The sequence below is a fragment of the Microtus oregoni genome, unplaced genomic scaffold, assembly GCF_018167655.1.
Source record: "Microtus oregoni isolate MIOR12 unplaced genomic scaffold, Mior012 000086F_ref0000336, whole genome shotgun sequence".
NCBI classification, from domain to species: Eukaryota; Metazoa; Chordata; class Mammalia; order Rodentia; family Cricetidae; genus Microtus; species Microtus oregoni.
In genome coordinates this window covers 3900042-3927172 of record NW_024544552.1, presented here as the reverse complement: position 1 = coordinate 3927172, position 27131 = coordinate 3900042, and the positions used below count along the sequence as shown (strand labels likewise).

The 27131-nt window shown below is 46.6% G+C and overlaps 1 protein-coding gene across 1 annotated transcript; it reads left to right on the top strand.

Moving 5' to 3' along the window:
• The first annotated feature begins 656 nt into the window (after positions 1–656).
• On the top strand, positions 657–11256 carry LOC121442028 (A disintegrin and metalloproteinase with thrombospondin motifs 4). Its single transcript, XM_041643460.1, has 9 exons — positions 657–1703; positions 2795–3118; positions 3333–3465; positions 4008–4178; positions 5714–6000; positions 6104–6290; positions 6546–6721; positions 7974–8149; positions 8593–11256. The coding sequence occupies exons 1-9, from the start codon at positions 1020–1022 to the stop codon at positions 9017–9019; spliced, it is 2565 nt and encodes an 854-aa protein (XP_041499394.1). The 5' UTR covers positions 657–1019; the 3' UTR covers positions 9020–11256.
• The last annotated feature ends 15875 nt before the right edge of the window (positions 11257–27131 follow it).

The following is a 27131-nucleotide window of genomic DNA, read 5'->3' as shown; positions in this document are numbered from 1 at the left end:
CATCTGTTTATTTTCATCCCAACAGAAAGGTCCTGACTGCTGTCTCCTGCTTTCCTGTCTCTACTGCCTCTTCCACTTGGTCCCATCCTCTCTTCTCTCTTAATACTTCTTTACCTGTTTGCCACTTCCTTTTAAATCCAGACAGCTTGAAATCAACCTCTTGGGTAGAGGGCAGCAAAAATGACACGTGAGGGCGTCTGGCTATTCCAGGCTGGACAGTAGGGACATGAATTCTCCCAGGACAGAATCTCATCTGTGTGTGTTCGCCAGGCCCTTTCCCCGAGTCCCTGCTTCCCTTGGGGCTCTGTCCCACCAAAAAGGGAAAGAGACAGCTGAGGGCTGCTGGTGGGATTTGGGAAAAGGATGTGTCATCAGCTGGCTCGGTGCCCATAATGCATCTGGTTGCTAGAGATTCCCTTTCCCTGGGCAAGTCCCTCTTTTTTTTTTTTTCCTTTCTTTCTTTTTAAGGGAAAGAAAAAAAAGGAAAAGAAAAGAAACAACTAAGGTCTTTGGGAAGTGATGATACATACATGCGTCCGAGTCCCACTGACTGAGCTTCTGGCTGAGTGGCTTACAGATCAGCCAATCACACACAGAGGGAGGCTCGGGGATGCTTAAAAGAGCTGGCGGGGAGAGAGACTGGGGAGAACCCGGGGGAGACCCACTGATACACAGAAAGGAAAGAGACTGATGAGAAGAGAGACAGAGACAAAGAGATAGCAAAGGGAGGCAGAGACAGAGCAGGCACTGAGGGAAAGCCACAACTGGGCAGAGGGAGAAGCCAGAGAAGCTGAAGAAGACACAGACAGGGAGAGACAAAGACCCAGGAGAGAAGGGCACAGGAGGAAGTTTTGGAGGAGAGAGGTCCTTAGGCGCATTTCTTGAGCCCAGGGACTGTTTTTTTCATCTTCTCTGAACGTCCCTAGCCCCTCTAAAAACTTCGCCTCAGATTTTGGCACAAATCCGAGCCCCTACGACTTTAAAGAGGAGTTTTCCATAGTTAGGGTGGGGAGGATTTGATGCCTCCAATGGCCTCAATCCATCCCAGATGCAGCACGGGTACCATGTCCCAGATGGGCTTGCATCCCGGGAGGGGCTTGACTGGGCACTGGCTGCGAAGAACCCAACTCCGCTTGCAGCTTCACACAGTGCCTTTCTCTGGTCTGGAGTGGAGGCGGTCGCTGGTGCTGCTGCTGGCCTCCCTCTTGCCCTTAGCCTGGGCAGCCAGCCCCCTCCCTCGGGAGGAGGAAATCGTGTTTCCAGAGAAGCTCAATGGCAGCATCTTGCCTGGCTCAGGTACCCCTGCCAGGCTGCTGTACCGCTTGCCAGCCTTTGGGGAGGTGCTACTACTAGAATTAGAGCAGGACCCTGGGGTCCAGGTAGAGGGGCTGACAGTGCAGTACCTGGGCCAGGCACCTGAGATGCTGGGTGGGGCAGAGCCAGGTACCTACCTGACTGGCACCATCAATGGAGATCCGGAGTCGGTGGCATCTTTGCACTGGGACGGGGGAGCCCTACTAGGGGTGTTGCAGTACCGAGGGGCTGAACTCCACCTCCAGCCTCTGGAGGGAGGCTCCCTTAACTCTGCTGGGGGACCAGGGGCTCACATCCTACGCCGGAAGAGTCCTGACAGCAGCCAAGGTCCCATGTGCAACGTCAAGGCTCCTTCTGGGACCCCCAATCCCACTCCCCGAAGAACCAAGGTAGGCAACAGTGGAGTTTTTGTCCTGTATTATCCTCCCGCCAAGTCTGTCCTACTGACCCCTATTCACCCTCTCTCCTCCCACTCCCGCTTCTAGCTTTTCAGCCTTTCTCCTCTCTGCCTTTCCTATCTCCACTACCCTTACTTTGGAAAGTGTTGGCTTCTCCCTGCCTTAGCCATTTGCTTTGCTCTGAGGATTCCCCGAGGTAACACAGATTCTCTGGGCTGTAATGACCTCCCCACCACACCCCGCCCCTTCCTGGCCGTGGAGTCTCCTGCTGACACAGTTCCCAGCAGTAAAGCTCTCCTAACAGCCTGTTGGCCTAGGCTCTTTTCTCTGCCCCAGTGATTTTTACCCCTACCCCAGCTAGAGAAGTGAAGTTTGAGGCCTGATGGGGTTGGGTTTTTTGGCTTCTGACGTTGCCTTTAAAATTGTTCTGGCAAATGTCGAAGTAGGCCAGGCGAGGGGAAGCATCCATACCTCTGGGTCCATCTTCTTCCCACACTGTGGGCTGGCTGCTAGGCTGCGGGAGGCGCCATCCTTTCCTCCCTCCCACTCCTGGGTCTCCCCCTTTTTTTCTCTCCCACCCCTTCTCTAGCTTTAATCCAGACCAGACGCTCCTTCCACACCCGCCACGCTGAGATCTGGCCGTGGCCCTAGCTGCTGACTGAATTGTTCCTCCAACTACATAGGGCAGACACGTCGGTCGGTCGTTGTCACAGCCCAGCCCTCTCTCTAGCTCTGCTCCGACAACCCCTGCCACACTCAGGGACCCCAGTGCCCCTCCCCAAAGCAGTCCCAGCTGCTTTTCACCTCTGGGGCCCACTCAGCCCTGAAACGTGGCAAAGCCTTCTCCTCTTTCAGAACAACAGCTGATTCTTCAACATTACCACAAAAGCCCTGCGCTTTGGGGTTAGGGGGAGGGTCCAAACCAGTCACTTCAGGAATCCTGTGAGGCGTGTGAGGGCCAGCTGACTCTGCTAAGTTCTAGACCCAGGAAGAGAGGGAGAGGAGAAGGGATCCATGGGCCTGGGCGACTGTTTCAGGACCCTCCTCTCATTTTTTTTTCTTTTTTTTCCCCCTCTCTTCAGCGCTTTGCTTCTCTGAGTAGATTCGTGGAGACACTGGTGGTGGCCGATGACAAGATGGCAGCATTCCATGGTACAGGGCTAAAGCGCTACCTGCTAACAGTTATGGCTGCAGCAGCCAAGGCCTTTAAGCACCCAAGCATCCGAAACCCTGTCAGCTTGGTGGTGACTCGGCTAGTGATCCTGGGGTCAGGCCAGGAAGGGCCCCAAGTGGGGCCGAGTGCAGCCCAGACCCTACGCAGCTTCTGCACCTGGCAGCGGGGCCTCAACACCCCTGACGACTCAGATCCTGACCACTTTGACACAGCCATTCTGTTCACCCGTCAGGTAAGGCTCCCAGGCAGCACCACACCCAAAGAACCACAACGCAAAGAGACACTGCCCATACACAAACCTGATGGAAAGGGCGTCCCTAAAGTCGTGCAACATGTACCAGACCCCAGTCATCCTGCCGTGGGGGGACCATCCGGGCCCTGACCATGCTGGGTCCTCACTAATCTGGGTATCAGCCCCAAGCGTCTTCTGTGCTCCTCCTCCACAGGACCTGTGTGGCGTCTCCACTTGTGACACTCTGGGTATGGCTGATGTGGGCACAGTGTGTGATCCGGCTCGGAGCTGTGCTATTGTGGAGGACGACGGACTCCAGTCGGCCTTCACTGCTGCTCACGAACTGGGTAAGGGAGCAGTGGGACAGTGTGGCCCCTGAAGTGGAACTGAAGGGTACTAGGGATGCTATAAGGAGCTAAGGTGCTCACTCGAGTGCAAATGGGGGTACCAAGGTATTCTCCTCCTCCTCCTCCTCTTCCTCCCCAGGCCTTGGTCCAAGTTCAATCTCCTTCTCTGTTCTGGGTACAGACAAACATAGATTTTTTTTTTCTATTAAAAAAAAGTAGCAGGTGGGAACGACTTTGAACTATATATATGTACATGAATTACATGTTCAGAAGGAGAGATAGTAAGGGAGTGGGGACTGAGGATTGGGAGTGTTAGCTACAGTGGACAACAAGCAGAAGAGGCCTTTCCTCTGGGGAGAGAAGACAGAGCAATAGGGGCTACACATGGAACCTTCAGAGAACTATAAGGAGATTTGAGATGGGGGAGGGGAGGTGGATCTGATCAGCAGCAGCTGCAACCAAGCTTATAATGGACCACCCCCCCCCCTCCCGAGGACACAGGATGGAACCCTTGGACGCTAGCAGGATCTCTTCTCTTACAGGCCATGTCTTCAACATGCTCCATGATAACTCCAAGCCATGTGTTAATCTGAACGGGCAGGGGGGCTCCACTCGCCACGTCATGGCTCCAGTTATGGCTCACGTGGATCCTGAAGAGCCTTGGTCCCCGTGCAGTGCCCGCTTCATCACTGACTTCCTGGACAATGGCTATGGTAAGCAGGCGGCATCTTTCTCAAAATAAGACTCGATTCCTGCCCTCTCCCACTGGGCTCTTCTTTCTGGAACATTCTCTGTGAGCCCTATTGACTCCTCCATGTGTGCTGCCTCTGCTGTACGTGATGGGGTCAGAAATGCTGCTATCTTTGTATGGTTCCCACTCCCTATGAAAGCAAATAGCACAGGTAAGGGAGGCAAATACTGGCTCCATACAATTAGAATTGACCTTTAAGCTGGGAAGTGGTGGCACACCTTTAATCCTAGCACTTGGGAGGCAGAGGCAGGAGGGTCTCTGAGTAGGAGGCCATCCCGGTCTACAGAGCAAGTTCCAGGAATGCCAGAGCTATACAAAATAACCCTATCCACAAAAAAAAAAAAAAAAAAAAAAAGGAGAAGAATTGACCTTTTAAGGACTAGCACTGTCCAGTGTTGAAATGGATTGGCTATAAATCTTGTCATTCGATAAAGTGTACGAGACAGCAGAATGACTTTCTCCAAAATTTATTTTATTTTTTATTTATTTGCTTATATGTGTATGCATACAAGCTTGAAGGTGCCCATGGAGGCCAGAAAAAGGGTGTTGGACCCCCTGGAACTGGAGGCAGTTTGTGAGTTACTTGATGCAGATGCTGGGAACCGAACTCCAGACCTCTCCAAGTGCTCTTAACTGTGGAGCCAACTCTCAAGCTCCCCAAAGTTACTGACTAGAGGCATTCTCAAAAATTCTGTAGATGGGCATGGTGGCACATACCATTAATCCCAGCACTGAGAGGCAGATGGAGCTCTGTGAGTTTGAGACCAACCTGGTCTATGTAGTGAATTTCAGGACAGCCAGGACTGTATAGAGACCATATCTATAAAAAAAAAATGTATAGCAGAACTAAGCAGTGTAACATATGCCTATAAACTTAGTATTGGGGAAACTAAGGCAGAAAGATTGCCACATAACTTCCAGGCAAGCTTCGGTTATGTAATAGTGAGTTCCAAGCTATGTGATGCTGTGGAGTGAATGAATCTCTGCCCCCAAGACTCCAAATGGGGTCAGCAAGATGGCTCAGCAGGTTGAGGTGATTGCTGCCAAGCCCAATGACCTGACGACCTCTGCAAGTTGTCCTCTGACCTCCATACATGTGCTGTGGCTTGTGCAGACGAATAAGTGAATATGATAAGAAAAAAAGTTTTCAAAGCCCAAATACTAAAAACAATAATAAATTCTATGGTGAGTAAGATCAGGCGGAAGCGCTTTGGCTCATGTGCTGACCGAGCTCTTTGTTACATGCAGACATGTGGGTTAAGTTACTTGGCTTCTCTGGGTTTGCAGTTAGTTATACTAACAGCCAGTATCTCACAGTGGTGTGGTTAGTAAATGAGGTCATGTGGATTCAAGGCTTTACCAGTACTGATCACATAATAAACATCCAATACGGTGTAGCTGAGGGTACCTTAGCCACCAGGGAGCCCAGGCTTTCAGTTGGCAATCCTTAGTGCCCACCTCAGTCTCTTGCTAACTTTTACCTTAACCCCCTTCCAGGGCACTGTCTCTTAGACAAACCAGAGGCTCCCCTGCATCTGCCAGTGACTTTTCCTGGCAAGGACTACGATGCCGACCGCCAGTGCCAACTGACCTTTGGGCCTGACTCACGCCATTGTCCACAGCTGCCCCCACCCTGTGCTGCCCTCTGGTGCTCGGGCCACCTCAACGGCCATGCTATGTGCCAGACTAAGCATTCACCCTGGGCTGACGGTACTCCCTGCGGATCCGCACAGGCCTGCATGGGCGGCCGCTGTCTTCACGTGGACCAGCTCAAGGACTTCGATGTGAGAGCCCAGGGCACGGCTTGGGTGAAAGGCCTGTGGGGAGGAGACTGGTTCTAAACCTAAGAGAGTGTACTTATCCCACTTCCGTCCTGTGTCTCTGCAGATTCCACAGGCTGGGGGCTGGGGTCCCTGGGGACCATGGGGTGACTGCTCTAGGAGCTGTGGGGGTGGTGTCCAGTTCTCCTCCCGGGACTGCACAAGGCCCGTCCCCCGGAATGGTGGCAAGTACTGCGAGGGTCGCCGTACCCGTTTCCGCTCCTGCAACACTGAGAACTGCCCAAGCGGCTCAGGTGAGAGCTGGGAAGGCTGGGAGCCCTGGGAGGGGATGCTAGAGAAGAGGTGCTGTCCCTAGAGTGCTGAACTGAGCTGATTGACTCTGCTTCCCCGGGGGGGGGGGGGGTGTTCTTTATCTTTCGAGAACTGTCCCTGGCAGTCTGTGAGGGAGAGAGATGTCATGCCAGCTAAAGTTCTGAGAGGCTAGATGGAAGGCTGTGTGGGCTAGTGGGAGGAGAGAGGGGCTCAGTCTGCCCATTTTATCCCTATAGCATTGACCTTCCGTGAGGAGCAGTGTGCTGCCTACAACCACAGGACGGACCTCTTCAAGAGCTTCCCAGGGCCCATGGACTGGGTCCCACGCTACACAGGTGTAGCCCCACGAGACCAGTGCAAACTCACCTGCCAGGCCCGGGCACTGGGTTACTACTATGTACTGGAGCCACGGGTGAGGACCAGAAACCCTTAGGCCCAGACAGGGCTTACACACACATCCCAGTGGTCTCTCTCGGGGGGGGGGGGGGGGGGGGGAGGGGGGGTGTCCCTCCAGACCATTGCTGGAGTGCATCACACCACGTCAGCCTGCCTACAGATTCACTGTCTTGTCTGTCCACGCCCAGTATTAGGGAAACAAATGCCTAACTCTGGATATGTGGCCGGGAAAGCTGCTCTAACTTGTTGTATCTGTTTCCTTCCCTCTTTGTCCATCCTTTTGTACCCCATTTGGTGAGAATGGAAGCCTGTGGCCTTTTGGGGAGGTCCTCAACTCTCCTGTCCATGGAGTCCTCTCTCAAAGAATTGACTCTTGGACAGCCAGTCCTCAATGGACAGACCTCCCAGAAATCACTGACATCTGGACACTCCCTCAGTAATACAGAGTGGCTCGTTCAAGGCAAAGCGTGCCCTGCCTACCAGCTTTGGACCCCTTCCCGTCCCCAGACAATTCCTATAGGTTTGTTGCCCTCTAGTGTCCATCTGGAGGCCATTCCATTAAGTTTTTGTTGCTGGGACTAAAAACCCTTGCCTTCTCAGTTTGTGATCTTTCTAAACCTCATAATTTCACCCTTAGAAATCTCATGTAGTAATTGTGGGACCTAGATTTTGTTTACAAAGCATTTTGCACATCACCTGTTTCATTTTTTTTTATTTTTTTTAATATTTTATGGTTTATTTAACTTTATTTTATGTGCATTGGTGTGAAGATGACAGATCCCCTGTAACTGGATCTTCAGACAGGTGTGAACTGCCATGTGGGTGCTGGGAATTGAACCCGGGTCCTCTGGAAGAGCAGTCAGTGCTCTTAACCACTGAGCCATCTCTCCAGCCCCACATCACCTGTTTCATCGGCAATACTGGGAAAATGATCATATCACTATTATCATTATAATCCTGTAGAGGCTGGATGGTGGTGGCACACACCTTTAATCCCAGCACTTGGGAGGCAGAGGCAGGCAGATCTCTATGAGTTCAAGGCCAGCCTGGTCTACAAGAGTTAGTTCCAGGACAGGCTCTAAAGCTACAGAGAAATCCTGTCTCAAAAAAAAGGAAAGAAAGAAAGAAAAATTCCATATAGGTAAAGCCCCACTACACCCCATTCCTTACCCATTTTTTTTTTCTGATACCACTTTCCAGATGTTTAGCTTACAAACCCCTGCCGACTTAGCAAGAACCCTTAGCCATGTCCCTCCTCTACTCCTCAGGTGGCAGACGGAACTCCGTGTTCCCCAGACAGCTCCTCAGTCTGTGTCCAGGGGCGCTGTATCCATGCTGGCTGTGACCGGATTATTGGCTCCAAAAAGAAGTTTGACAAGTGCATGGTCTGCGGCGGGAATGGTTCTAGCTGCAGCAAGCAGTCGGGCTCCTTCAGAAAATTCAGGTCTTTTCACCATTTCTGTTTCCCCTCTATTTTCCTGGTTGCTGTGATGGGCTTGGGACTAAATGCTAAAGCGGGAAATGAGCAGACATTACAATGCAGGGTTCCACACGGTGGACAGAGGGGACACAGGATGCCGTAAGAGCCTTTGAGGGCACCAGGGAAGGCCTGGGGTGGTGACCTCGGAGCTAAGAGTAGGAACTGGACAGGCCCCAAGGAGGCCGGGACTGGAAAGACACTGGAATAAAAAGCAGCAATAGGAAGTGTCCAGTGAGGAAGACACACTTGCTGGTAGTTCTGTTCTCAGGCGGATACGTGTCTCGTGTAAGCCTGAAGAGGCAAACACACACACACACACACACACACACACACACACACAGGCAAACACAGGGCAAGCTGAAGGGATTCGAGAGATGCCGAGTTCTTCACGTACTTTTTCCTTACAGGTACGGATACAGTGATGTGGTCACTATCCCCGCCGGGGCCACCCATATTCTTGTACGGCAGCAAGGGGGTTCTGGCCCCAGGAGCATCTACCTGGCCCTGAAGCTTCCAGATGGTTCCTATGCCCTCAATGGTGAATACACGCTGATGCCCTCCCCCACGGATGTGACACTTCCTGGGGCAGTCAGTCTGCGCTATAGCGGAGCCACGGCAGCCTCAGAGACACTGTCTGGACATGGGCCTCTGGCCCAACCCTTGACGCTGCAAGTCCTGGTGGCCGGCAACCCACAGAACGCACGTCTGCGGTACAGCTTCTTCGTTCCGCGACCAGTTCCTTCAACACCACGCCCTCCTCCCCAAGACTGGCTGCATCGCCGGGCACAGATTCTGGAGATCATTCGGAAGCGTCCCTGGGCCGGCAGGAAATAACCTCACTCTCCCGGCTGCCCTTTTGGGGTGCCGGGGCCTCGGACTCATCTGGGAGAATGAGGGGGTTCTGCAGCTGCCTCATGCTAAAACACAGCAGGGAAGTGCTGTAGAGGGCGAAACCTGCCCTGCCTCTCTGCCCTAAACTGCAGGCTGGCCCTGCCCTAGCTTCCTGCCCTGGGAGGCAGCGATGTGTAGGTGAATGGAAAGGGGCTAGGAGACGCCCCCTATCTAAACTGCCCCCTCTGCCCTGCAGGTCACAGGAGGGAGAGGGGAAGGCAGGATGGGTCCTGGATTCCAGTTGTATTTATTTAGTATTTATTCGCTTTTATTTAGCACCAGGGAAGGGGACTAGGGTCTTGGGGAAACTCACCCCTTATAGCCCCCACCCTAGCTATGAAATCAGGGTGGTGGTAACAAATATAAGTGGTGTATGTGTGTCTGTGTGTGTGTGTGCGTGCACGCGTGTGTTTTTGTATGAGGTACAACCTGTCCTGCTTTCCTCTCCCTGGCTTTTTTTTGGCTGGGAAAAGGAGAGCCAAAGGTAGGATTGGTCTTCAGGGAGTGAGGGATTATCATATTTTTAAATGTACAGATTGAAGTCTGCTATTTATATGCCCCTTTGGGGGTCAGACAAATGTGGGTTGCACCTTGGCCCCACATCTTTGAGCATTTGTTTTCTTGTTTGCCAATAACAATAATACCTCCCTTAGAAATTTGTTGTAAGGGTTAAATAATGTAAATAAAGAACTAGCATAAGGCCTCCCCCTCCACAGGTACTCAGCAAGTGGCAACTGCTCTTATTCTCATCAGTGTTCTGTTCACGCTCCTCCATGGAGGGTCTGCCCTGCACTTAAAGCCGACAAGCGTCCATGTCACTTATGCCATTCTTTATGCCCAGGCTCAGATCCCGTAGCTGTCCGTACTCTAAGATTGGGAGACATTGTCAGAAAAGGCTGTTCTGTCCATCACTTCCGTGGGCACATAATCACCTGAAGCAGATGTAATGAACACTTGGCAATATAGCCAACAAGGACATGAAGATACAGAAACCAAAAACTCAACTCCCTCAACACAAACAAGAGTATAGTTGTAGCCGGGTGGTGGTGGCGCATGCCTTTAATCCCAGCACTCGGGAGGCAGAGGCAGGCGGATCTCTGTGAGTTCGAGACCAGCCTGGTCTACAAGAGCTAGTTCCAGGACGGGCTCCAAAACCACAGAGAAACCCTGTCTCGAAAAACCCAAAAATAAATAAATAAATAAATAAATAAATAGAAAAAGAGTGTAGTTGTAAGAGTGATGGAGTCAAGGGATGGAGAAGGATGTTACAGTAGCATCCTGGCACTCCAGAGCTGACGGATCTGAGCTTGAGCTAGGGTTCAGCACCTTATTACCTGGGTGACGTTGGGCAAGTCACTGATACACAACTTTGGATTACAAGCATACAGAATGGGGCCCATGGTAACTGTTCCCATAGCTCTGTGCTCAAGGATTTTCGAACAGTAAAGGGTGTTGTAACATGAGAAGTGACCTTTGTGATGACTGACTCGGACAGTGACTCCACCATCAATCAACGTAAGCCCAATAGACTTCTTGGAAAATGTGAGGTTAGAATGGAATTCAATGAGAGGAACAGGATGTGGTCTGGTAAGCAATAAACAGCAAAGCAAAAGAAAAAAATGTAGACAGATCTAATGAGAGTGGAGCCATCTGTTCAGTGGTGCAGAATGTGAGGAGCAGCACTGAGCGGAAATGGATCTCCTTCCCTTGAACAAGAGGAATAACCTAGTCAGTCTTGGGTGTGTTATAGATGGGACAGGTGGGCAAAGGCATGGTGGAGAGGTTTTTTTTTCACTTTTATTTATTTACTTTTCATTGGTTTAAATCCGGGATGGGTACAGCATCACACGGATTCTGTATCCAATGGCTTTTGCAGGAAGGTTGCTTCGGAATTTGGCACGACCATGCCACCGTTTCCATGGGACCGAGTTACTTTCCCCCAGATCACTCTGGTTTTGTTTGGTTTGCCTCCAGGTGTCACTGTGTTGTTCTTTGCTTCGTACATATAAGCACATCTCTTGCCCGAGTAGAATTCAGTTTCATCTCGGGCATAAACGCCTTCAATTTTAAGGAGAGCTGTGTGCTCTCTCTGGTTCCGGAGACCTCGCTTATAGCCAGCAAAAGTGACCTTGCACCACAGCCTTCAGACATTTAGAAGTCCTGTTCCCAGCAGGCCCCAGAAACTGGTCCCCAAAGTGCAGCAGCACTAACGGCCCTGGCCCTCCGTGGTGGAGAGTTTTGAATGTTAAGCAAATGCAGACCTGCTAGGGATTGGGAAAGGGACTGGATGTTGAGGTGGGAAGGAGCTGTAGGAAGAGAAGAAGACCCCGAGGTGAGGTTGGACCACGGAGAAACCAAAGGCATCTTGCTCTGCCATACCACCTTCAGTGGGAACTGCCAGACAGGACTTTGAGGTGCAAGGCAGGGCCTCTGAGGTTGAGAGGCAGGCCCAGAGGTTGTCGGTGTTTGTGCATGCGCTCTCTTAAGTGGAGCTATGCTGTGGAGTATTAGCTTAACTATGTAAAAATGTGTTGCTTTGGTTTATGCTGCATTTGTTTAACTATGAAAAGGTGAGTTCTGTTTTACCTTGTCTGCCTAAAGAACCTGATTGAACTAATAAAAACTGAGTGGTTAATAGCTAGGCAGAGGAGGGATAGGCAAGGCTGGCCGGCAGATAGAAAAGGGACCAGCCAGCTGGGTGCCCAGCCAGCCAGACATGGAAAACAGGAAAGCAAAAAGGACCGTATGTAGATGGGGTAAAGGAGCCTCAGGGAACCACGTAGATTAATAGAAGTGAGTTAATTTAAGTTAAAAAAAAAAAAACTAGCTAGAAACAAGCCTAAGCTAAGGCCGAGCATTCATAATTAATAATAAGTCTCCATGTCATGATTTAGGGGCTGGTTGTCCAAAAAAGCCAGGTACAGAGCAAGGCTTTCCTGATCAGGTTCTGTATGAGACAGCTTCACGCGGTGCCCTGTTCTTTATACCACCCAGCACAGTGCCTGCCTGCTCACTCTGCTGCAGGCCAGGAAGGGATGGCCTCACTCCTCTCTCTAGCAAGCATGGCTCCCCCTGCTGTTCTTGTTCTCTGGTGTGTCTTAGGGTCCTGCTACCAACCAGGCAGGAAGAGGCAGAGACAGGAGAGTGGGATAAAACTAAGGTGATCTGCAGTTGCTTTGTCTAGCCGGTAAAATTGGACCATATGCTTATGGACCTTAATACTATGCACTCCTGGTACAAGCCGAGCTCTGTTCAAGCGAAGGTAAAATAAAAACACAAATGATATATGACCGTGTCCTTAAAGAGCTCACGTTGCCTCCTGGGAGGAGGTTATGCATTGCCTGTGCACAAACAGAAACAAAGGGATAGTACAAGGAACTATAAGATAAGGGCAAAATGGACTTTGCAGAGGTTGAGCCTGGAACCTGAGCACCCTCAGGGCTCAGGAAGGAGGAGCCCTGGTTGGGTTTTTGAAGGTAGATCACTACAATAGCCCTTCTCATATTTCCTTAGGGCACTTGGCAATTTACTTTGTAAATCACTTTCACAAAAGTTATTTTTTTTATTCTTTCTTTATTTATTTATTTATTATGTATACAATATTCTGTCTGTATGTCTGCAGACCAGAAGAGGGCACCAGACCTCATTACAGATGGTTGTGAGCCACCATGTAGTTGCCGGGAATTGAACTCAGGACCTTTGGAAGAGCAGACAATGCTCTTAGCCTCTGAGCCATCTATCTCTCCAGCTCCCCACAAAAGTTATTTTTAAGAAACTACTTTGCTCACTAGGCTGACACAAAGAACTTTTCTCCTTGGAAGGTGGAAACGTGAGGATCGGGACTTCAAGGCCAGCCTCTGCTGCTACATCACAGTAAATTTAAGGCCAGCCTGGCTACACAAATCCTTGTCTCAAAAGAGGAGGAGGAGCGTTGGGTGGTGGTGGTACACACCTTTAATCACAGCACACAGGAGGCAGAGGCAGGAGGATTGATGAGTTAATGACCAGCCTGGTCTACAGAGAGTGTTTCAGGACAACACAGAGAAACCCTGTCATGAGGGAGGGGGACGGCAGGAAGAGGAAGAGAAATTCATTTTTTTCCAAAAATGTGTTGAAGGCTAGAGAGATGGTTCAGCATTTAAGACCACTAGCTAGTCTTCCGAAGGAACCGGGTTTGAGTCCCAGCACCCACATGGCAGCTCACAACAATCTACAACTCCAGTTTTATGGAATCCAATACTTTCTTTGGGTATTGATGTTTCTCTGCTGGCTTAGTGACTGCACACGAATCTACTGTATTCCAATGATCACCTACAGCCCCACGGCCCCTCAGTCAGCCACCGGCTGGCCACTCAGGGGCAGATTGGTGAGGCTTCCAGTCCCTAGGCCCCAGTTATGCTGCAGCTGTGATATGTAGGTTTAAATTAAATCTTTATCATTATACTTATCAATAAGACTCAGGAGTCAAAGGCTGGGGTACAACCTGCTAACTCAGAGAGGCTGAATAGCAGCTAGCTGATCTTGTTTTGAAAGACCCTCAGAGAGGACCTTTCCTCTCTGATGAAGACCCCAGAACCAGGACACTCCGAGACCAGGCCACAGGATGCAATTAGCAAGAGGTTTATTGAGTAAACACAGGTACCTGCGGGCAGCAAGTCTTTCGGAGGACTTGCGCACCTGCAGACTGGGGGGAGGTCTTTTTATAGGGGAGAGCAAAAGCAAGCTTACAGAAGCAAAAGCGTGGTTATCGGAATGAGGCAGGGGCATGAATGGTTTCCTTTCTCAGCATGGATGCCTGGCAACAGTCATCCTGTTCCTATCTTATAGCTAACCTGCTTTGTTGATATCCTATCTTATTGACATCTTGCCTTGCAGTCTTCCTATCTCTATCTCCTGCTCTCTCAGGCACATGGGATGTTCTTACGGGAGCAGGCTGGCTGCTGATCCGGAGAATTTTTTTTAAGCAAACAGGATGTTCCCCCGGGAGCATGCTAGCTGTGGGTTTTGAGGAGGGGGTCTGTAGGGTCTTTAAGTTTTTTAGCGGGAGACACCGCGAGAGATGCATCTCTTCCCTCATCCCACAACCAAGAGGAAGCTCAAACTCCAGTCCCTGCCCTTTTCCTTTCTGTGCATCTTCTCTATCCAAATTGTTTGCTTCTCCGTGGTCAATTCTGGTGAGCTGGTCACTGGCTCCACCCCCTGAGTCAAGTTAAACTTTATTGGGCCAGTCTTGGGAGTGTCAGAGTGAGATCGAAATATCCCGCAACATGATCTCTGTGGGTACTAGGCATGCGTGTGGTGCACAGGCATATATGCAGGCAAATCACGGATAGCCACGAAATAAAAATGAATAAATTTAGAGAGGATTGAGTTTAAAGACTACTTCTGTGATTGAGAGAGTAGGTAGATTTATATGGTGAAAGGGGGCCAGAAAGAGCTAGCCCTTCAAAAAGATGAGTAATCCAGTCCTCAATGTCAGTCAGCCCCTGACCCCTTTCAGGAATGTTTTCCGTATTCCTCCCTGCCCCACAGCCAGAATATAAGCTTCACATAACACCCATCCTGAAGTTGAGTCCAACAAGCTCTTGCTCGGAATGGAGATGAGGGGATATACCTCTTCATATATGGGCCAAGATGACCTTGGTCGATACCAGCTAAGTATTGCCTCCGTAGGTTTGAACTACAATGTGGTGTAGAAGTAGTTGAGGGGCTGGAGAGATGGTTCAGTGGTTAAAACCACTGACTACGCTTCCAGAGGTCCTGAGTAGAAAGAGGGAAAAGAGAAAAAAAGGAGGCACTGAAATTTCTCTTGTATCTATTTGTTTTTTTTTTTGTTTTTGTTTTTGTTTTGTTTTGTTTTGTTTTTGTTTTTCGAGACAGGGTTTCTCTGTGGTTTTGGAGCCTGTCCTGGAACTAGCTCTTGTAGACCAGGCTGGTCTCGAACTCACAGAGATCCGCCTGCCTCTGCCTCCCGAGTGCTGGGATTAAAGGCGTGCGCCACCACCGCCCGGCTCTTGTATCTATTTGTAAGGGTGAAAAGAGGGAGCAGTGACTTGAAAAAGAGGTGGCAGTGATTGACAAGGGACGTACTTCTTAAAGTTCAAGAGGAGTTCGGACTAGCGCATTTCATGATACGGACTCATCTGAACAGGGAAGGAGATTGAGGCAAAACATGGGTTGGACCAGTTTCTTCAAACCCCTCCTGCCTGGCCATGATATTCTCACTTCTGCGGTTAGAGCAGAGGAAATCTGGGCTTTTGTCCAATCATTGTTTTTGTGGTAGTGGTGGGAGAGCCAGGGTTTCTGGAGAGTGCTGTGGGATGGGTATTTGTTTTTTCTACACGAACTCTAGCTCCCCCTCTTTCCTCTCCACACAGTATTTTTTTTCTGTCTCTAAAATACTAGATTGACATTGGTAAAGCAGTATCTCATTGGTCAGAGCTTGTCAGGGAGGAGGGGCCAAGGGACCGGGTTCAAAGGATTAACATTTTATTGGGTAAGAGAACGATGCTTCTGAGCCAGTTGAATACCTTCCCCATTGACTGTTGCTGGGGGGGGGGGGGGAGCCAAGATCTTTGGCAGCAAGAGTCACCAGCTGACAGCTGGAGGAAACCACGAGCTCTAAATATGCTTGGAAAAAGGGGAGTCGGAGAAGGTGGGGGAGCAATATACTCAACAACATCCCCAGACAGGACCTTATATGGGGACAGGCTCAGAGTACTTCATTAGCCTTGGGAAGGAGAGGAAGGGCGGAAATATATTTAAACACTCACTATAGTCTTCAACAAACAAAAGTCCCATGAGTGCTCGCAAACAGTGACACACATTTTACACACCCCCTGATAGAGACATGTTAGGCACATTCTCTTGATAATGTATATGCAAATGTCCATGAGAGAAAGAGACAAGAGAGACAGAAGAGGTGGAGAAGTATAAAGAGAAGGAGGAGAAAGAGGAGAGAGGAGAGAGATCAGGAAAATGAGTCTCAAGAATAAGTTAAAAATCCTGCTTGGGGGTGGGGGGTGGGGTGGACTGGAGGGATGGCTTAACAGTTAAGAGCAGTGGCTGCTCTTCCAGAGGTCCTGAGTTTAATTCCCAGCAATCACATGGTGTCTCACAACTATCTCTAGTGGGATCTGATGCCCTCTTCTGGCATAAAGGCATACATGCAGATAGAGCACTCATATACATAAAATAAATAAAATGAAATCTTTAAAAAAAATCCTGCTGGGTATGAAGGTATATTCCTGTAATTCTTGCACTCAGGAAGTTGAGGCAGAAGACTTGCCAGGAATTCCAGGCCAACTTTGGCTATGAAAAATGGCTGCCTCATGCCAGGCATGGTGGCGCACGCCTTTAATCCCAGCACTCGGGAGGCAGAGGCAGGTAGATCTCTGCGTTTGAGTCCAGCCTGGTTTATGAAGTGAGTTTCAGGACAGCCAGGGTTACATAGAGAAAAAAGGGAGAAAGGAAAAAGGCATTCAGTGGGTAAAGCATGTGCCACAATGTATCCTAGAAAGGGGGTAGGGACAGGTAGACCTCTGAGAGCAGCTAGCCAGCTGGCCTAGCCTAAGTAGCTAATCTCAGCATCCAGATCTGGTCTCCAAAGACAAGGTAAAGGGCTGAAGAGATGGCTCAGTGATTAAAAGTATACACGACTTTTGAAGACCAGGTTGGGTTCCCAGCCCCCACACTGCAGTTCACAGCCACCTACCTGTAACTCCAGTTCCAGGAGATCTGACGCCCTCTCTGGCTTCTGCAGGCACCAGGCACCACTCGGTGCACATACATACAAGCAGGCATACAGGCAAATAAACACACTCATGAAAAAAAATAACTAATGGGGGCTGGAGAGATGGCTCAGTAGCTTTTGCAGAAGACTGGGGTTTGGTTCCCAGCCCCTACACTGCAGCTCATAACCACCTGTAACTCCAGTTCCAGGGATTTCAATACCCTCTTCTGGTTTGCTGTGGGTAACAGGCATGCATGTGATACACATATGTACATAAAGACAAAACATATGAACATACACAAAAATAAAATTAAGGAATATCTAAAAATTAAAGAAAATAAATATATCTAAAAGAACAAATCCCAGCAATCGGGAGGTAGAGGCAGGGAGATCTCTGTGACTTTGAGGCCAGTTTGATTTATAGAGAAAGTTCCAGGATATCCAGGGATACACAGAGAAACCCTGTCTTGGGGGAAAAAAAAGAGTACTTTCTATTTTGTCTGTGGGCAACAGCATCTTTAGGTGACTCAGAGAAAATCGAGATAATGGTTGGTCAAGTCCTGGGAAACTAACTGTAACGTGTAAGTGGAGTTTTCCTGTCCCACGGTCACTCTCAAACACATTGAGGCTTAAAGTAATCATAAATGCTCAAGCAATAGCTCAGGATTATTACTAACTAGCTCTTATATTTACACTCTTATATTTACATGTTCCTTATTTACACTCTGTCATACTGCAGCCCCTTTACTTATGGCATGTTCATCTCTTGCTCCCTCTGCACCTGGCTGGCAATTCCAGACTCTGCCTTTCCTCCTCGCAGCTTTCTCATAGCCTGGCTCTCCTGCCTAACCTTACTTTGTTCAGCTCTCGGCCAGCTTCTTTATTTATTTATTTTTTCAGCTTCTTTATTAAACCAGTCACAATGACATATATTCACACAATGTAAAGGAATATTCCACAGCAGTAACATTTACTGTCTGGTCTCAGAAATGTTCCCATGTAGAGAGATCAGTTGGAAATAATTTGTAAACATTCTCCTCTATCCATAATTTATCATTATATGGACAATATCTTATTAGCTGACTCAAACATGGATGCCTTAAAAGAAATGTTTAAGGAAATAAAGAAAATATTACCTTACTGGGAATTACAGATTGCTCCTGAAAAAATACAAGAGGAGATTCTATTGAGTACTTAGACTATAAAATAGGTTTACAAAAATTCAACCACAAAAAGAACAAATCCAGAGAGATCAACTGTGGAGCCTTAATGGCTTTCAAAATTTACTGGGAGACATTAACTGGCTATGGCACACAATTATGAACAACTCACGGACTAAGTCATTTATTTCAAACCTTACAAGGTGACAAGGACTTAACTAGTCCAAGAAAATTATCAGCTGAAGCTGAAAGAGAATTGGCTGTGGCACAGAAAAAAAATATTACGGGACGCACATGTGGGTCACTTGAATCCAGAGCTTGATTGTGTCCTAGTTATTCTACCTTCTACCTGTTCTCCTGCTGGAATTCTTCCCCTCCCTCCTCCCCCCTCCCCCTCCCCCCTCCCCCCTTCCCCCTCTCCCTCCCTCTCTTCTCCTCTCTCTCTCTCTCTCTCTCTCTCTCTCTCTGGTTTTTTGAGACAAGGTTTCTCTAGACCTTTGGAACCTGTCCTGGAACTCACTCTGTAAACCATGCTGGCCTGGAACTCACAGAGAACCAATTGTCTCTGCCTTCCAAATGAAAGACCCTCGACAAGGACCTTTTTCGGGAGGAGACCTCCCCAACGCCAAGGAACAGGCCTAGACCGCACGGATGCAAATCGCAAGAGGTTTATTGAGTGGACACAGGTACCTGCGGGCAGCAAGATCTCTCGGAAGACTTGCGCACCTGCCAACTGGAGGGCAGGCTTCTTATAGGGGAGAGCAAAAGCAAGTTTACAGAAGCAAAAGCGTGGTTATCGGAATGAGGCGGGGGTATGAATGGTTTCCTCTCTCAGCATGGATGCCTGGCAACAGTCATCCTGTTCCTATCTTATAGCTAACCTGCTTTGTTGATGTCCTATCTTATTGACATCTTGCCTTGCAGTCTTCCTATCTCTATCTCATAGATATCCTGCTCTCTCAGGCACATGGGATGTTCTTACGGGAACAGGCTGGCTGCTGATCCGGAGAATTTTTTTAAAAGCAAACAGGGCGTTCCCCCGGGAGCATGCTAGCTGCGGGTTTTGAGGAGGGGGCCTGTAGGGTCTTTCACAAGTGCTGGTATTAAAGGGAGTGTGCCGCCAATGCCTGGCATGCCTACTGGATTTTTAAATAAGATTTATTTATTTGTTTGTTTATTATATATGCAGTGTTCTGCCTGCATATATGCCTGCACACCAGAAGAGGGCACCAGATCTCAGTATAGATGGTTGTGAGCCACCATGTGGTTGCTGGGAATTGAACTCAGGATCAGCGGAAGAGCAGGCAGTGGTCTTAACCTCTGAGCCATCTCTCCAGTCTCCCCCCTCCCCACTGGAATTCTTATGCAGAGAGAAGATAATATTCCACAATAGATAGTTTTGTCACACAAACAGAACAAAAAAAAATCAAAGACCTATATAAAAAAGATTTCTGGGGCTGGAGAGATGGCTCAGAGGTTAAGAGCATTGCCTGCTCTTCCAAAGGTCCTGAGTTCAATTCCCAGCAACCACATGGTGGTTCACATCCATCTGTAATGAGGTCTGGTGCCCTCTTCTGGCCTGCAGGCATACATGTACACAGACTATTGTATATATAATAAATAAATAAATATTTAAAAAAAAAAAAAAAAAAAGATTTCTGAATTGATTCTAAAAGGAAAATTGAGACTTCGTCAATGAACAGGAATAGACCCAACAAAAATTGTCATACCTTTTACTAATGCTAAAGTTTCCTCCTTATGGAATAAAATGAACACTGACAAAAAGTTTGCAATAAATTTTTGGTAAAGATTAACAGCATATAGCTCCAAGAAATTTCGACTTATAAAAAGAACCAATTAGGTGCTTTCTCACATTGTATGGGGAACACCAATACCTGGAGCCCCTGCATTCTATGCAGGTGCAAATAAATTAGGAAAAGCAGGTTATAAATCAAGAAATTTAATTAAAATGGCTCAAAGCCCTTATGATTCTGTTCAAAAGTCAGAATTATAGGCTATTCTTATGGTATAATTAGATTTTTCAGAAACTCTTAGAATACTTACTGACTCTCAATATGCAGAAAGAGTTGTTTTATGTGTTTAAACTGCTAAACTTATTCCTGATGATTCAGAATTAATTTTATTATTTATACAATTATAGTAAATAGTCAGGAATAGGAATCATCCCATATATATTACTTATATCAGATCCCATATGGGTCTACCAAACCCTCTGGCTCAAGTTAATGATGAAACTGATCAGCTATTGCTAGGAAATGTGCTGGAAGCCTCAACATTTCTTAAGAAACACCATGTTAATAGCAAGGGTTTGAAAAGAGAATGTTTTATTGCTTGGAAACAAGTCAAGGAACTTATAAGAAAATGTCCTACTTGTTCTTTGTACAACTAAACTCCAATACTTGCAGGAATCAACCTGGGGTACTCAAAGAAACAAAATTTGGCAAATGGATGTATTTCATTTTTCAGAGTTTGGAGAAATAAAGAATGTACCCCATACCATGGATACATATTCAAGATTTCAGTGGGAAACTACTTTGAGTTCTAAAAAGGCTGATTCTGTAACTACACATCTATTAGAAGTTATGGTCATCATGGGTATACCTCTACTAATTAAGACTGATAATGTTGCCGGGCGGTGGTGGCGCATGCCTTTAATCCCAGCACTCGGGAGGCAGAGGCAGGCGGATCTCTGTGAGTTTGAGACCAGCCTGGTCTACAAGAGCTTGTTCCAGGACAGGCTCCAAAACCACAGAGAAACCCTGTCTCAAAAAAAAAAAAAACCAAAAAAAAAAAAAAAAACCAAACCAAACAAAAAAAGACTGATAATGTTCCAGCATATGCCTCTAGTAAAATGAAACTTTTTTGCATATTACAACATAAAACATATTACAGGTATAGCATACAATCCTACAGGACAAGTAGTTATAGAAAGTTGTAATTGCACTTTAAAATAAATGCTTAAGTGCTGGAGAGATGGCTCAGAAGTCCTGAGTTCTATTTCTAGAACTATACAGTGGCTCACAAGGACCTAGAATGAGATCTGGTGCCCTCTTCTGGCATGTAGGCATAAATACAGGCAGAACATTGTATACATAATAAATCCTTTTTAAAAAAGAAATTCTTAATAAGCAAAAGGGGTAATAATGACCCCTAGAGTCAGATTGCACAATACTTTTTTTTTTTTTTTTGGTTTTTCGAGACAAGGTTTCTCTGTGGTTTTGGAGCCTGTCCTGGAACTACCTCTTGTAGACCAGGCTGGTCTCGAACTCACAGAGATCCGCCTGCCTCTGCCTCCCGAGTGCTGGGATTAAAGGTGTGCGCCACCACTGCCCGGCTGCACAATACTTTATTGATTTTAAACTTTTTAAATGCTAAGAAAAAGGGAACAACATCTGCAGAGAGACTTTAGATAACAGAAAAGACCGCTGAACTGAACCAGCCAGTATACTTTAAAGATGTGGAAAATGTTATGTTGGGGAAGAGGTTTTACTTTTATTTTTTCAGGAAAAGAAAAGTATGGATACCGTCAAATTGACAAGGATTCCATTCGAAACAGGAGAGACCTTTTGATTAGATCGTTGATTGATCGTTCATCAACCAATGTCGCGATTCACCCTGACAAGAGGGAAAACTCACCAAATTAAGGTAGGGACAGGGATTTGGTTTTTTTTTTTTTTTTTTTTTTTTTTGGTTTTTCGAGACAGGGTTTCTCTGTGGTTTTGGAGCCTGTCCTGGAACTAGCTCTTGTAGACCAGGCTGGCCTCGAACTCACAGAGATCCGCCTGCCTCTGCCTCCCGAGTGCTGGGATTAAAGGCGTGCGCCACCACCGCCCGGCGGGGATTTGGTTTTGTCTGTCCAAGAAAATAAAAACATCCAACTGAAGAATGTGAAGAGCTTTGGACAAATGAATCATTGAAAGAAGAAGGGAGAACCATCTGAGAAAAGTAGCAGGAAAAGGAGTAATATGGCCCTATGGTATAGAATACTTCCTATAGAATAGAATTTCATAAACCTTTCAAAATGTCTGCTTTTGCTGGTTTCTACAGACACGTTAAACAGGTAGTCTTTATGTAATCCAACTTAATTCAAAACTAAGGCTGGCTTTGGAGTTGGAGTGTGGCTTTCTCCTTCTCTAAACCCAAGCATGTCTGTTAAATGAAAATTCAAAGTCTCTGTCTCATATCAGAAGAGCCACTTGATATGGGACAGAAGAAAACTAAAATCTACAGACTGTTTATTGTATTGTCACTAATCTCATACCCCTCAAATTTATTTTGACTCTTTAAAACTTTTTTTAAGGTATAAGTATTATCTCAAAATATAAACTTTGCTTTGATATTAATGTTATTATAAAGTACTAACTAATTCTAACCTTAGGCTTCATGTAACTTCCTGTATGTGATATCAGGCCTGAGTTTAAACAGCTATGTAGGAATTAAGTCTGGATATCCCAGGCGTATTTAGTAGATCATGGTCCTTTAATTTACAGCATAAGACATTTAATATTTTTCAGTTTTCTTTTTTTTTTAATATTTACTTATTTATTATGTATACAATATTCTGTCTACATGTATGCCTGCAGGCCACAAGAGGGCACCAGACCCCACTACAGATGGTTGTGAGTCACCATGTGGTTGCTGGGAATTGAACTCAGGACCTTTGGAAGAGCAGGCGAAGCTCTTAACCTCTGAGCCATCTCTCCAGCCCTATTTTTCAATTTTCTACAGTTAACGATAAACATTTCTAACAACAATCTCTGAAGTCTCCAAAAAAGATGAGGGAGCCCCGCAATGACAATTCTATCTGGATTGTGATAATGCCATTAAGCTGATAAAAACCACTTAAAGATTGGCTTTGGGCTGCAAACTGCTCAGGATAATTCCAAGGTGGCTAGTTGAGATGACCCACCTTCAGGCACTTCTCCAGCCAGTACTTCAGATAAGTCCTACACTTTCCCATTACTCAGAAGCTGACAACACATGACACAGCTAACTCTCCCAGGATTTGACTGTTGCTTTATTTTTTTTTTCAGGGTCCCTTAGAGAAGCATCACCCCCCTCCCCCAGACAACAGGAAGTAATTTTAAGAACACAATGCCCGGGGGCTGGAGAGATGGCTCAGAGGTTAAGAGCATTGCCTGCTCTTCCAAAGGTCCTGAGTTCAATTCCCAGCAACCACGAGGTGGCTCACAACCATCTGTAATGAGGTCTGGTGCCCTCTTCTGGCCTGCAGGCACACACAGACATAATATTGTATACATAATAAATAAATAAATACTTAAAAAAATAGATATAAGATAAAATGGTAGATTATTGGATCTAATTTCAAACTAAAAGCAATAAGTAGACTTAAATAATTTACATTGGTATAGATTTTTGTATATTGATAAAAATTTAAGGTTATTTTTGTTACACTGTATGTATGTTTCTACTCCTGTTTAAGATATTTTTGTAGGGGCTGGAGAGATGGCTCAGAGGTTAAGAGCACTGAATGCTCTTCCAGAGGTCCTGATTTCAAATCCCAGCAACCACATAGTGGCTCACAACCATCTGTAATGAAATCTGGTGCCCTCTTCTGGCCTGCAGGCATACATGGAGGCTGAACACTGTGTATATAATAAATAAATAAATAATAATGGTTGTAGTTTGTAAAAAAAAAAAGATATTTTTGTATATTGTTACAAATTTGATGTTATTGTCCTTATGCTGTACATCTGTTTCCATTTTTGCTTAAGGTATTACCTATACAGCTTGTTTAATTATGCAATAAATAAATAAATTTGTCAATTATTTATGAACTGGACATTGAGAATGAATTTCTTACTTGATAATTATTCTTGTTGTATGTAGTTCCATTTTGGTTCCTTTCTATTTGGACAATAATAATTCTTATTGTATATAGTTTTACTATGTTAAAATTAGAGTCTTTCCGCCGGGCGGTGGTGGCGCACGCCTTTAATCCCAGCACTCGGGAGGCAGAGGCAGGCGGATCTCTGTGAGTTCGAGTCCAGCCTGGTCTACAAGAGCTAGTTCCAGGATAGGAACCAAAAGCTACGGAGAAACCCTGTCTCGAAAAATCAAAAAAAAAAATTAGAGTCTTTCCTTCTTTTAAATATTTATTTAACTTTATTTTATGTGTATTTGGTATGAAGGTGGTCAGATCGTTGTGGTCTGGGACCAGCCAGGACCACAAATTTTTTCTCAGATCAGCGGGGAAGTGTGGTGTAACACCCGATTTTGTGTTACACCCTCGGTACAGTTCCCGCGCCCCTGTACCAAACGCGAGTCGAGCGAGGGCCTGGAGATTGAAAAGAACACACAGAGAGACCAGGGTCATTGGAAAGGAGATCAGCTGAATGCCAGTTTATTCAGCATTGGGGGAGTCCTTATCTACCTAACTGCAGCACAAGGATCTCCGCCCAGGCAGGTGGGAAATTACCATATTAACAATGGAGTAAATGCCCTGCAGCTAACCACCAGGCGGGGCAGGGAGAGCACAGAAACACACAGGAAGCTTAGTTAGCTAATCATAAACTGTCCCCGCGAATGCACCCCAGGAATAAGGGAGACCAAGGCCCTACAGTGTGGGAATAAAGGCATAACTCACGTGACTTTATTGGGAGGGAGTTTTCAGGGATCTTTCCTAAAATTCTGAGATTACATCCTGAAAATCTCCTGCGTTTATTCTCCATACAGTTTTTATATGTAAACTGAGGGGGAAGTTCATTAGCATTCTGTTTCCTAGGTAGCCGGGAAAATGATTGCGGTCAAGTCCACACTTATCTATGCCCCCTTTGTCAGGTCTTCCTATCTTTGGCTACTCTTGTCAAATGTAGACTGAATTAGCACCTCTTTCCCAGGTGTCCTCCCAAATTAAAAGAAGGAGCAGAACAACATTAGCAGACCCTGACCCTTTTTCTAGGATGGCGTCAGTTTGTCTCGAACCTGTGGGACAGGGGCAAACTGGCCTGAAATTCTGGTCGCCATACATTGTATGTAATATGAGCCTGTATAATATGGCCCTACATCAGATTCCCTGGAACTGGAGTTACAGACAGCTGTGAGCTGCCGTCGGGTGATAGGAATTGAACCCTGGTCCTGGGTGAGCAGCCAGAGCTCTTAACTGCTGAGCCATCTCTCTTGCACCAAGCCTTTCCTTCTTAATTGCACAAAAAGGGGAAAATGTTTCGGGAATTACGTCATTGGTCCACTAGCCAACTGAGAGGATGGACATGACAAGAGGCGGAGTGGCGGAGCACAGTCTTTTTGAAGCAGAAAGCCACGCGGGCAGGGCTTTTCATTGGTAGCTTGCAACCCACCTCAGGTTTTTATCTTACATTTTGTTCTTTAGTTTTATGATAAATAAGCAAAAGAAATCACTAACACCATACAAATCCAGACTCCCTGTGTAGTTCCCATCTTTTTTTTAAATTATTTATTTTATATACAATGTACTACCTGTAGGCCAGAAGAAGGCACCAGATCTCATTATGGATGGTTGTGAGCCACCATGTGGTTGCTGGGAATTGAACTCAGGACCTCTGGACCACCAGGGCTCATCTTTACTGTGTGTCTCTAGCCTTTTATGACCATATGAGCCAAACCTTAAATTGCTAAGTGGTAGCTAGGCCCTCTGCTGTGGCTCTGGCGGCTGGCTCCACCCCCTTCTCGGTCTGTGAGCCTTAAACCTGTTTAAGCATTTAAGCAAGAATTGAATTCAACTACCCCAGCTCTAGGAAGCTGGTGCCTGCACTGTGGCAGGTGTTTTTACTTAGCTTTTTGTTTCTACTTAATGTGAGAGCTACTCAAGTGTTCACTGTATGGCACAGCCTCTTAAAGGGGCTGTATCCATTGGGGGAGGGGAGTTTTTTCTTTTTTCAGCTTTTTCAGGCCCTATGTGGAAATCCAGGCCCCACATTGGACCACCACTTCATACTACATAGCCTTGGCTAGGCTGGAGCCTACTTAATGTAGACCAGGTTGACCTCACCTGCCTCTGCCTGGGATAAAAGACATGAGCCACAACACCCAGTTACTTGCATTATTTTTAACAAAAAGATTTAGTTATGTATATGTTTTCCTTGCATGTATATATGGGTACCACATACCACATGTATTTCTGGTGTCCTTGGAAGCCAGATGATGGCACAGGAACCCTGGTACTAGAATTACAGATGACTGTGAGCTGCTGTGTAAAGCTACTGATCATCAAACTCAGGTCCTCTACAAGAGCAATGTGTGCTCTTAGCCACCAAACCGGCTCTCTAGCTCCAACAATACGTTATTTGCATAAGCTTTATCTCACTGCTGATTTCTATAGTAACTGCCTTCTTGCCGCCTGTCTTTTTACTTGTTGCCAAGGCTAAGTAAACAACCACAGAGCTGGAGATCCAGCTTCAGTCTTGACCACTTTATTGATGCTCCACATCTCCACCAGAGAAACATTCTGAGTGGAGCATTCTGGTCAGAGCAGTTTCATGCCTTCTTCTTGCCCTTGAGATAAAACCAGGGCATTAAAAATTGTGGTGATCCGCCACCACTGACCTACATCTGTTGTGTGATGATTTTTACTCTTTTGACTTTTGGGGGAGCCCGCCACCCAGCTCCCAAATAACCTGAGGGCTATTCCTACTTATGAATGCCCGGCCTTACTTAAGCTTGTTTCTTTCCAGCTTTTCTTAACTTAAATTATCCCATCTACCTTTTGCCTCTGGGCTTTGATCTTTCTCTATTTCTGTATACCTTTCAGTGGTTTGCTGTGTAGCTGAGGGGCCAGCCTGACAGCCTCTTCTCATTTCCTCATTGCTCCTTATTCTCTTGCTCCCAAATTTCTCCTTCTGTTTATGCTCTCTGCCTGCTAACCCTGCCTATCCTTGTTACTACCTTGCTATTGGTCAGTCAGCCCTTTATTAGGAACATGAGTTGTTTTTAGACAGGCAAAGAGTCACAGCTTCAGAGTTAAACAAATGCAGCACAAACAAAAGCAACACACCTTAAAATAATATTTCCCAACATACAGACTCAGCTCCATACTTTTTAAAGGGGGTTTACAGTCTTTTGATTTTGTTTTTTTCTCATTTATTGATTGACTGTGTGTGTATATGTGTGTGGGCACATATGTCATAGTATAAATGTGTGGAAG